This window comes from Excalfactoria chinensis, chromosome 9 (genome assembly GCF_039878825.1).
Source record: "Excalfactoria chinensis isolate bCotChi1 chromosome 9, bCotChi1.hap2, whole genome shotgun sequence".
NCBI classification, from domain to species: domain Eukaryota; kingdom Metazoa; phylum Chordata; class Aves; order Galliformes; family Phasianidae; genus Excalfactoria; species Excalfactoria chinensis.
This window is the reverse complement of record NC_092833.1, coordinates 16,610,600-16,622,784: the sequence shown is the minus strand read 5'-3', so window position 1 is coordinate 16,622,784 and position 12,185 is coordinate 16,610,600. Positions and strand designations below refer to the sequence as shown.

The window sequence follows — 12,185 nt, the reverse complement described above, 5'->3', positions numbered from 1 at the left end:
TGAGACTACTGAAAATGTTGTTCAGCTGCTGTGCTACTTTTATATTCTTACATTTTAGTTGGTTGACTACAGTCACAAAAAGTTTGACTGTTTTTTAACTTACGCAAAATAAAGTTAATTAAGACATGCTATACCTTCTCCCTAGAGTCAAAGTATAATGTTCAGCTGGCTGACTTGCATGAATAATCCATCACTATGAATCATTAATTTAAAAGACAAGTTATGGTAATTGATGTCTTAATACAAGCTATGAAAATACTTAGGGAAATCACTTATTTTTAATCTTGGTACATTTTTTTAATTTGGTTTAGAATGTTTTCTGGCCTGAGTAGCCCTTGAATCAGATTGACCTGTGATTAACTGTTGCAGTGTTAAAAGTGTGTCAGGTAGTGCATGCTTATTGTAATGGAAGACTTGCGTCTGAAGGTTTCATAAAGTTCTTGTAGTTAAATTGTGCTGGAGGCTGCTCCAATAGTAATGTCTCCTATTGTGTTATGGTGGCCTACAATTGTTGGAGGTAGGTTTTGGTGTTGTGGCAGTAGAGACTGAACATCCCCACCTGATATTCCATTACATTTTGTTGCCATGAGGCAGATGGCAGCAGAGTGGTAGTCTGACCGAATGGTGTTTGATGTGGAAGTGCATGTGAAGCAAAAGTATGTCACTGAATTCCTCCATGCAGGAGAAAATGGCATCCATTGACATTTACTGATCCCTGCTGAACACTTCTGGAGGCCAGATGGTGGTTGTGAGCGCAGTGAGGTGGAGCACAGTGGTGATTCAGTGGTGGGGACAGCAGTGTGAGAGATGAGCAGTGTTCTGGATGGCTAGGCTGTCATGGCATGCAGGTGACTGTTTATCACTCACAAAAATGCTAATGGTGGTGCCTGTGTTGAAAGTGTTGTATCTCTGCTCTTTTTGTTTGTAGTTTCCATGAAATTAATAGGAGTCATTACTTTTGGAGCAACCTATGTATAGCAATTATACTTGTATGTCAAGGGAAGTGTTACTAGTTTCTTTTGTGGAATTTCTCCCTGTAAATGAAATGCTAGGATTTAATCATCTGTGTTGTACTAGTCTATGACTTTGTCCCTATTTATGATGTTTTTTACTTTCAGAACAAGGTAGATGTGACTCAGTATTTTATCCAGAGAGTGAGCTCTGTGATGTTTCAGTAGCAGTTCAGAAGCACAATATCAATAGCACATAACAAAGGCGTTGTTGCTGAGGTACAAACATCAAGCTACAAGCTGATTTTTATATTATTACAGATCAAGGCAGTTTGTTTCATTATTTCTTTCAATTGCTGGTCTCTTGTATTTGAAAAATATCCTTTTTAGATCTAAGTTTTCTCCTGCTTTGGCAGCCAGGGATGGTTAGTCTGATTCTTTGAACTCTATTGTATTATTGTTGGTAGGAAAAACATGAATTTCATCTCAAATAGCTTGTTTTTGTGATAGAAGGAGAACTTGTATAAGATTTTTGTGTATGTGTACTTCTAATAATATATATACCTTAACTGTTGTAAATCTTGGTAAAGATTAGTGTCATAAACAGTGAGTTCATTTAAGCTGATGGAAGAAATTTCAGAGCAAAGCAGTGTTTGGTGAAAATAGTGGTCCAAAATTGAGCTGTCAAATGAAGTGTGTATGCTGTGTTTCAGTGGTGTTGCTCCTAGAAACAAAACAAGTATTTTTCTTAATCCATTGTTTTACTAGGCCTTTCCTTGCCCCTCCTAGTACATAGTAATAATGGTAACAATTCCAAAACTCAGTGAATCATGGGAGACAAGTTTTAAGCTGTTAATTTCTGGATGGAGGTGCAAGTCTTACCTAGGCAAGTGTGTATTCATGCCTGACATCATTAATATTGTATTTAGGAGGTACAGCAAGTGTGGACCTATTACAGCCCTATGTGCAATGATGTGTTTCATGAAGGGTTAACAGATTTAGCATGAGTAGGGATGAGACCATTCACACTGTGGGATGTACTTGGAACCCACAGAATGACTGTTCCACAGTGAGTAACTAAAATCTGTGTGCTTCCAGCAATGCTTTGCAACAGCTGCACTAACTGCAGGAGGTCTGTATGAGGCTTTGCGTTCTAGTTGATTGTTGGTTAACGAGTTTGCTGAAAATATGTTGATTGAAAATTAATATCTTGTGTCTGTGTTAGTGGAACCGGATGGCACAAATTGGGTCGAAATCCCATGTTTTGAGGTGCAGCTGCCCACCTCAACTGTTTAACATCCTAATTTAGTCCTAACCTGTGGAGGGTTTGAAAACTGACAGGCACAAAAACTTTGGATAGCCTGTTAATTTTTCAAAGCCAAGCTAATTACGATTAACCTAATTTTTTCATCAGGGTGTGTGCTTTTTACCCACCAATGTAGAATAGTAGACGCGTATGAATCATAGCCCCGTGTTTTATATTATAGGCTACTATTAGACTTCATAATAGGCCGGAACTGAATATTAACTTGCCATAGGAAGTCTCAAATGGAACACCTATGACTTGCTGGAAACAGAGCAGTCGTTCCTTACAGTAAGATTTCAACCCTCATTTTTCACTGTGTATATTGGGAATGCATTGATTACTTTTTGTAAGGGACTGAAGTTGTCGAAGTACAGAAATCTTTTTGCAATACAAGTTCATGCTGCCCTGGGGAGATCATACATGGTTCATCATGTGAACCAGTGAATTCTTGGTTGCTTCATGGAAATAAGACAGAAGTAAATATGTGCAAGTAGATGAGCACTAGTATTGCAAGTAGCAATAATGCTGAAGCCTTAGAGTTAAGAACTGAAACTGACCTTAGGACAGAAGAATAAGTTGAACTTCAGTTTGCAAGTGGTCTTCTCATGTTTCTCATTCCTTTATGATAATTGGGCATCAGTGTCTCTAGCTTCTAAAACAGGACTATTGTGGTGTGTCTTGTTTGGAGCTTCCCCTCATGCCAAGTAGTAAGAAATTCTACTGCTACCTAAATTTTGCATCCAGATTGTTCCGTAGTTTATAGTCTTTTTTTTTTGTAATGGATTTTCTAATGTTACCTTACAGAAATACATGAAGTTGCAAATCTTACATAGTAACAGTGTAAGCTTTTAATTTCTGATTGCCGGTTGTTTGTTTTTGTTAAATGTACATTGTTTCTGTCTTGCTGGTTCAAAGTAAACAACCTTCCATTAGTTCTTAATTTGGTCTCGAGTTTTTGCACAGGACTAGCTTTACAACTGCTTTTGCTTGAATTTTGTATTAATGGTGGCTCTGTCTCATCGTGCTTGCCAGAACAACTCTTTCAACTGGTTTCAAAAGCAGTCCTTCATGTGTCCTGTATGGCTGCAGCAGCTCTGCCAGCACGGCTCTATTAGTGGGTGGCAATGGTTTGGCCAGCTCTGCCAGCCCAGCTCCCTGACTATGCACAGAGCAGCTGTTAGCACAGGAGGTGCCAGAGCTGCTGGTGGCCTGGGGAGCCTGGCTGCTGTGCTGCTGTGCTTCAGTTATCATGGCACAATGGTTAATCAAGTTGTGCTGCTGGCTGTCAGGTCTGTGGCTGTCCTGATGGGCTGTCTGATGTATGCATTTTTGTACTGGAATTTCCAGCTGACTGGAAACTCAGCAGTGGCTGGAGCTTGCCTTGGGTGTAGGAGCGGACCCTGAAGTGGCAAAGTGTTAAAGAAGCAATGCTTGTGCATCAATTAATGTTTCTAATGATCATTTCCATTTTGTAATTAGGGTATAATGTCTACCTCCAGTGCTAGTGTTAAATGTTATTCTTTCCTGAGGCCATTTGTGTATCGTATTTCTTTACAATAAGAAACTAATTCTGATCTAAGTGCTGTTAATGTGTGAGTAACCACTCTTTGCAGTAGTGATGTTACACAAATGCCATCAACATTGGGTTGCATTTATGAGTTTGAAGCCAATGCTGTAGTCTAGATTAGAAAGCTGTTTGGTATGTCACATTTTCATTCAGTTGATGAAATGAGACTCCTTTTCTGAAATTGTGATACATTTTAATGAACTTTGTTCTTGATATCTCTGTATCCATGGTCCGATCTTCTGAATTGCAGCTGAAGGAAGCTGAATGAAGCAGAAATTTATCCTTCGATTCAATGAACTTTCAAATCAGTTTCACAACTAGTACATGGCTTGTCTACTTATTGATTTTAAGGTAATTTGAAGACTGTTGTTCTTGGCTGCATTTTATTGGAGATGTTTAAGAATTATTCTGTGGTTAGTAAGTTTTGGAGATGTTTCTGATTCATTTCAAAGGAGAAACAATTTCAAGGTAGCTTTAATGTGATGCTCATCATTATAGATAGTGAAGGTCTTCTGTTCTTTTACTCCTGTATTCTTCAGCCCTTCATTCTCAGGGGTCCAGTACTGTCTACAAGAACTCCTGTAATGCCAGACTCAGTATATTCTATGATGTAAAATCTCTCATTGCTTTATGTGAAAATACAGAGTTTCAAGAAAGTGTATGGCACTTGAAACATCGTGTTTCCAAACTTGCAGGCTGTAAATGCTTTCACAAAGTGTATTTTTTTTTTCTCATTCTGCAAAAACTGTAATATCGTAATGCATTACAGAAATGTCTTTGACATAAGTGACAGCTTTCATCACATATAAGGCTATGCTCCAGTACATGCAGTAATGTCGCCTTTAGACTTAAACTGTAGAGATTGCATCTGGCAGTTGCATATGGGGGGACTTAGCTACTGCCCTTTAAATTAAATTATAGTTGGGAGTTTGCTTCTGGGAGCTTGCTGATCAACTGGATTTCCTTGTGAAATAGCAGAAATGTGACTTATTGTAAAAGAATTTGCAGTACATGCAAAAGCAGACAAGAAGTCGTTCCTGTATCTAAAATACCTCATTAGTGTGTTGTCTCTGCTGTTCCTGATAGAAAGTTACTGTGGAATTAGGTCAGACCTTTCTTCCTTTCTTTCCCAAACCACACAAAGGAAAACTGAGGATGGAAAAGTTAATGTAATTTGGACTGTCATTCCTAGATGGTTGTATTAGAATTAATGCGGTGCCCCACTTCTATTACTTAAATTCTATACACAAAATGTTATATGCAGAAAATTGCCTAAGGTATAAGGTGTAACGGATGCTTCAGAAATGAGGCACTGGTTCTTCCTACTCCTCAGGGGGTTGAGATCAAAATCATCACTGTGAGACCAATATGTTTGTGAGCGGTCTCATCCAGAGTAGTGTACAGTGCTGACAACCCTCACTGAGAGATGTATTATCTGTTGAAAATCTGTGCCTGATTAAGCTGTGTCTATGGGGCTTGACAGGTAGATGGTTTTGATCTGTTGAAAGCAAGGCCAAGTTGAGCCTCTAGCCTTGAAGCTTTCCACCTCAGTCTGTGTTCCTCAGACCTCCAGTCCCGAACCTTCAGAATCCCCAAATTCTTTAGTATGCAAGTTTCTACTTCATGTCCTTATTTTCTTCATTCTTTGTGGGTTATGTTGTATCTGTTTCAGATTAAAAACAAGCACCACGCTACCCAAGAATTTCTCAGATGTTTATCTCCTGGAGAGATGGAACAAATATACAAGTTGTAGATGGGTCTTCACAATTGTAGGCTTTGTAGCAGTTTCTGGAATAAAAGACCACCTTAATCATCTAGATGTGGATGCAGATATTTGCTTTAGGCTAATCAAATACAAGTATTTTGGACAGTTTCTCAGCGTATTCCACTATTTTTTTAATTGGAACTGAGGGATTTCGCCTGAGGAAGCTCAATTAAGACAACTTTGGCTTGCATAATTGTCTCAGCAGGTTAATGACTCAGTGCCAAGCTCTGTGCAAGTTTAAAAACATTTGGGATTTAATGGTAGAAATTTTCAATATGAAAGTGTTCAGTGCATGTTTCCAGACATTTTCCAGAAGCTGTTGATGTTATGGGGCCTTACAAAGCAGGTTCAGAAAGTCTTGCCTAGCTGTGGTTTGCAGAAGAAAGTCTTAGTACTGCCCAGGCATTTCTTTTTTAGCACTTGTATAATACTGAATAAGAGAGGTTTTTGATACTGAGCTATTATGCTGCTTTCTAATGAAACTGATTTCCAGGTTTCTTTCTCCAGAAGGCAATGACTCCGTAACTAACAGATGGTGATAAAATCCCACAACTTTATTACTAATGTTTGTGCAGTTTGAAATATGAATGTAATTGCACATCTCTGAAACGGAGTCAAACAAGCTTAATGATGCCACATCTGTCTGTAGAATCTCCATTTGACAAGGTCGTATGCTCACATAAGTCTAAGATAAATGTTTTCTAAAAAATCAGGCTTTTTTTCAAGGCAGGAACATGTAAATGTGTGCTCTAATGGGAAGGAGTTAACATTATAGCTGCAGGTGAATTCTACTGTAGCTAGCACAGAGGTCAATTCACCCATGTCTCCAGATACAGGGCACTGATGATCACTAGATGATCACTAATTTTAATAACCAAACTACTTGTAATATCAGAAGTGCTTTGTCAGGAACTGCTTGTGCTGTCCATGATGGCTGTTTCTTAAAGCATATTGCAGGCACAGACTTATTCTCCTATTTCCTTGGGTTATATCATCCTGGTTATAGGCAATAATGCCTCAGAACAACAGATGTATCATTGGTGAGAACTGTGAGATATATATATATATTATTATTATTATCATTTTTACTCCCATGGCTTTCAGGGAGGCTCTTGTGTTTCAGTTCCATGTACAAACCTGACCCAGTAGACTGGGTAAGCATTATCTTAAGGCAGTTGGCTTGCTTGGAAAGCAGTCTCATCTCTTGCTCTCTGGGACTGTTCTGCTAGACTCATCTGTTCCTTTGGCTATTCCTCTTTACAGGAAAGCATGTATACTGGCGGTGTTCTTTTCTCCCCAAGTTTTTCTTTATACACTGCTTGGAAGGAATCAGCAGTTATTTTCATTTCTGCTTCCCACACTTTTGGTGTTTAGCTTGCATATAGCCAAGAGTAATCTTCAAGGTAACTAATCTTAGTTCAGTCTCTGCTGAGGAACTAAGGCAATATATCACAGTTCTATTTTGTGAAGTTGCTAGGCTTCTAAAGCTGCAAAGGAGTTTCTTTATAAAACCCACAGTCTGGAGGTGTAAAAGACAAGCAAATGATAACCTTTTTTTCTTTCCAACCTGTCTGGCATGCACAAGGCACTAGAATTCAATCCTTAATTGAATTTTTTGGCACCTTCCTACTGTGAGTTCAATTCTTGCTGTTTCAGAATTCAAAGTACTTAATTTCTGTGAGCCGTTTGAGTTTGTTGGTATGCCTTAAAATATCTTGGCTTACAGAGGATGGTTGCCCCTCTTGCTTTTTTTTCCTGAAAGCATATGCAGTGATCTGAATAGTTCACAGTTTGTGGGTGTGAGGGGGTGATGTTGTTCTACTTCCTCTTAGTCATTGCAGCCTTATGCTTGGAGGAAGGCAAGAGCTATAGTTAATCAGCACAGTATTCTATCCTATGCATCTTTCTCTTCAGATGTTATGAAATTGTTTTTCTTTCTGCTGGTGTACAGGAATACATCTGTGCTGGCTAAAGCACAAAGGAATGGAAGTGCTGCCTGCAGTGACTGGCTGGGGGAAAGTGTCAAACAAGAATAAGTGTTATTTTTCATGAAGACAATTCTAAGAAACTCTTAAACCCTCCACAGAGCAGGTTCCAAAACCTAAAGAAGCCCCTGTGTGTGAGAAAGGCATTTCTCTACTGAAATCAAGTGCCAGGAGGTAGAAGGCATTAAATAACTCCTTTTACTGTTAAAATATATTCTGTGGAGCTGCAAGTCTTTGTGCTTTCAAGTAATACTGCATTGTTTAGTTTGCTGCTGCTTTTTTAATAAGAACCATTGTAAGCAAGGGTAAAACTAATGCTTACCTTTGCATCCGTAAATGATTTGTGATGCACGCTTGCTTCTTTTTTCAACAAGATGCTACTGCTGGAGGAGTTAGGGCTGCTTCTTTCTTTACCTGGAAGGCGAATGCAATTTGTATGTCGGTTAATGTAACTTCTGCTGTTTTAGCTTCTGTCGCTGATTGGAGCTCAAATGAAATTCACATCTCAGCCTTTAATATTTGTTTTTCTGAAGGGCTGGAAGTAACTTCAATAGATATATATGTATTTTTAATGTATGTCAACCAATGCAAAATGTTTGCTGCAACTTTTGAAATTAATAATTAAGTCTACACTGAACAGTAGTTAAAAGAACAACTAATTTAGCTGATGCAGTATTGAACTAGATTTTACTGATATGGAACAGCTGATAGTGTTGTCCATGACAGTCTGAAAAGACTGCGTCAAAATTCTTATGGTGCTCAGATAGTTTTACTTCCCAAGCAGAAATTGCACAATGTTCAGATTTGTTCCCTTCATTTAAAGTAGAGTACAGGTATTTTAAAAAATGCTCTCTGATTCTGTGTTGTTGTGGAAACGAGTGCCCTTGACTTACTAAAGAAAGATTCTGAGGATGTGCTGTACTTTAAGTGCTCGGCTGTTTGTTGGACCAAGACCTGCTGCTTGAAGAGGCATGTGGAAGTATGAAACCAAGTGTAATACTGCCTAAAGCAAGGTGGAATTGGAGGCAGTCACTGTTATGACTAGAATGATAATTGAGCTAGATTCCCATTGTTAGTAGAACTGCATACACGTGCTGTCAGTGCAAGGAAAAAGGAACTGAAGAATTTACCCCAGATGTCTTGGGTTAGACTGAGAATAAAACTTTACTAGGAAATGATTTTCATGTAAACAAACAGCTTGACCAAGTGTCTGTTCTATTCTGTAGGCTTCTCCCACAGATCTTTCTATTGAAACACCGTCTCTTGTTTTATACTGTATGTTGGGAGAGCCCTATCATCACAGCCTGAAAGTGCTGCCACTGCAGGACTGCACTGCGTCTTCTACTCATACCCACCTCTTGCAATTATTTAAGAGTTTCTGACAGTCACGTGCATGGCAGAGATCAATGATGAAGTGCTGAATGGCTCCCTCTGCCATGAGGAAGCTGGGGAATTTTCCTCTTTTAAAACTGAGAGTTCTTCTGTGTGTTTGAGCAGTTCAGTACCACAGTCTTGATACAGTGGAGGAAAAACTTAGGGATCACTAGAAATGGAAAAATAGAGTATATTTCATACATTCACATAAACAGACCTGATAAGGGAGGTGAGGTGAGGGAGAAGCAGGGCTCTGGGTCATCTTTCTCTAAGAACTTGCCATTTTTCCCTGAAGCACATTTGCTGTGTTAATTCATCTGTTTCATTTCCTCAATGAAATTTAAACAGAAGGCTGAGCAATGGCCAGGAAACAGGAAGGATCTTAAACAGTGACCGTATTGCTTGCTGCCAAGGCATGTACCTTGTTGCTTTTTGTATTTTTCTCATCTATGAAATGTGAGTAATGTTTATATTATGTATCATTCAGTGTTATGAAAGTTAATTGTGTAACATACATAGTCCTTTGAAGATGAAATGCATGATATGAATGTTGCACAAAGCTTACTGATGGTCTCTGTCAGGTGTAGGGAGATGCGCAGTAACTGCAGGCACACAGCTGGGAAGCATAAGGCAGAGGCACTTTAGCTAGCAGCATGTAAATTGACTTCAGTTGAGCAGCAGGGTAGCACATTCACATGAATTTATCCCATGCTGACAAGCCCAGCAACCTGGCACAGAAACATACAAATGCTGCTTCTGGACTGAATCTGTTTGCCTTGTGGTATTTGAGGCTGTGTATGTCCAGGAGAAGAAGCTGAAGCGCAAGCTGTGTTGGCTCCCATTGCTGACCTGTTGGTCAAGTGCCAATGTAGCATGAAGTGAAAGGGAGAAATGAAATGATGGATCTGTGTATGCAGCTCCAGTATGTGAAGTTTCAATTAAGCTAGTAGTTGTGTCACAGACCAAACTGGGCTAGAGTGACAACTGTTGCTTGCTGACACCTTTTAGCGAAGCCTGGGGGTAAGTTAGGTTAGTATTAATCCTCTTGACTTCTTTCTAGTTTCCTGTTTCCACAGTTGAATCTTTCTTGCTGTTAAAGTAATTTGACCTGCTCAAGGGACCTGCATGGGAAAGTTATTGCCTGTTAGCAAATGCAACGAGTCAGACATCTTGGCTGCTTGCTGTGAGTTCTGCCACCAAGCAGCATCATGGTGTCAGTAAGCTTTTACTGCACCTGAAGTAGTTCTACCAGCTCCTGGAGTAGTGTGACTTAGATGAATAAGTGGTGTATCTTATTTGGAAGGTCAAATGAAAGAAAAATGTTTTCCTTAGTGGATAAGGCACAGAAATGTGTATCGCTTTCACACCAGCACTGCTTAACAACATCAAATTTGACAAGTAGGAAAGGTGTGGCTGTGTTTGAGGTTTTTTGGTAGAAGCTGAATTGTATCAATCTGTTGTTGAAAGATTACAGAAGCATCAAGTCACACAATACCTAATTTTTCAGGGGGGAAATAATTGATTGCTTCATTTTGTAGGATATATGTCTCTCCTCCAGAAAACTCAACTATTTCCTTTACTCCTTACCTAGTTTTTTCCCACAGAAATTACCAAGTTTACCGTGGTGCTCAATTTTGATCCGTTGTTATATGGAGTTAACTTATTTCCTCTAAAATTATCTTGCAGGTCTTAATATCTCACGACATGTATTTCCTTGGACTATTGTCTTTGCTTGTTCTGCCAAGTAAAGCCTTCAAGACAAATTTCCCTGATGAAACTATTGCTGAGCTTTCTGTGAATGTTTACAATCAGCTGAGAGCTGCAAGAGAAGATGAGAATATTCTTTTCTGTCCTCTGAGCATTGCAATAGCCATGGGAATGATAGAGCTTGGAGCCCACGGAACTACTTTGAAAGAAATTCGACATTCATTGGGTTTTGACAGCTTAAAAAATGGTAAGGACTTTTATAATCATGCTTTACAACAGGTTTTTAGACTTAAAGAAACAGCTGGCAATGCTTCAGCAACTGTGGAAATGACCTGATGATGTCCATTAATCAGTAGGCTTCTTGATGTTCTGTGTGATGGTCTGAGCGTGCTGAAGCATGCTTGAGTGGATCCTGTGTGAGCAGCAATACTAATGGACAATCCTGGCTTGGGCACCTGAATCTCAAGTGATTGCAGTATACTGTTGATCGTCATTTCTATCCGTAAAGTTAAGGATGCTCTTGCCTCTGGAGTTTTAAGACTTGTGGAAGGTTTTTTGTTTGTTTGTTTTTTTAAGGCTTATGATGAAACCTGAAAAGGAAAAGATTGTTTTAAGCAGTGCTGCTTAGACGTAGAACTTGGTAATAAAACTAGAAACTCCATCGCTTACTTTGACAAAACTTGTTATTGTAGGTAGAATATGTAGATTTCAGCCTAATGTGTCTGTAATGTTCTGTTTGCACTATGTAATATGGCATACAGGCTAATTTAGGAAATATCAATGTCTTGGTTATTTCTGCATGATACTTCATGTACTTTGGGAGTTGGAACTAGGTGATCTTCAAGGTCCCTTTCAACTCAAGCCTTTCTGTGATTCATGTGCTCCTGTCATCCTTGCTGAGAAAAAAGAAGCATTTATTTAACAGAACTATGGTACTGCAATAGTGTAGGATGAGCAAAAAGTCATGCATCTGGATGCAGTGTTGTAGTGTGCACACTCAGTGCCAACTGTTCTGATTTGTCTTCAAATGGAGATAAATGAATGGGGAAAAATATTTTAACAAGAATCTTTACTAATTTTGATTTTGGAATAATAAAAATCTGAATGAAATTGCTTGTTTTTAGAACTCATCGGATACTAAGTTCTCTGTGAATGGGTGTTGAGGAAGGAATTCTGAATACAGTTCAGAAAAGAACAAGCTTTGTGTGCTGTACCTGTATGCAGTTGATAGCTTTCTGTAGAGATTACAGTGCATGTTGAACTCTCAGATTTCTCTAACAGTTGATAAATTAACCTCTTATCAGTAACTTAAGAAGCTATGTAGCATATTTGAGCTGGGCCATTCATTCTTCTCGACACAGTGCTCTGATAGCATTCTGTCCACTTGAGCTTGAAATATTTAATTGCATTCAGTTTTTAAGTTACCTTGTGAAGAAAGTTAGAACGTTCAGCTTCAGGTAGGCAGTGCAGCAGTGTGAGCTTTCTATCTTCAGGCAAGCTTTTTGGAATCCTTTTTGGCTGCGAGAGCAGT

At 39.0% G+C, this 12,185-nt stretch overlaps 1 protein-coding gene across 1 annotated transcript in view; it reads left to right on the top strand.

The window, feature by feature from the left end:
* The window catches only part of SERPINI1 (serpin family I member 1), a 34,955-nt gene that overhangs the window by 6,508 nt on the left and 16,262 nt on the right, over window positions 1-12,185 (top strand). The window contains exon 2 of the mRNA XM_072344222.1: window positions 10,634-10,901. Within this exon, the coding sequence (XP_072200323.1) occupies window positions 10,652-10,901 (250 nt within the window). The 5' untranslated portion in view covers window positions 10,634-10,651. The remainder of the gene's footprint in view (window positions 1-10,633; window positions 10,902-12,185) is intronic.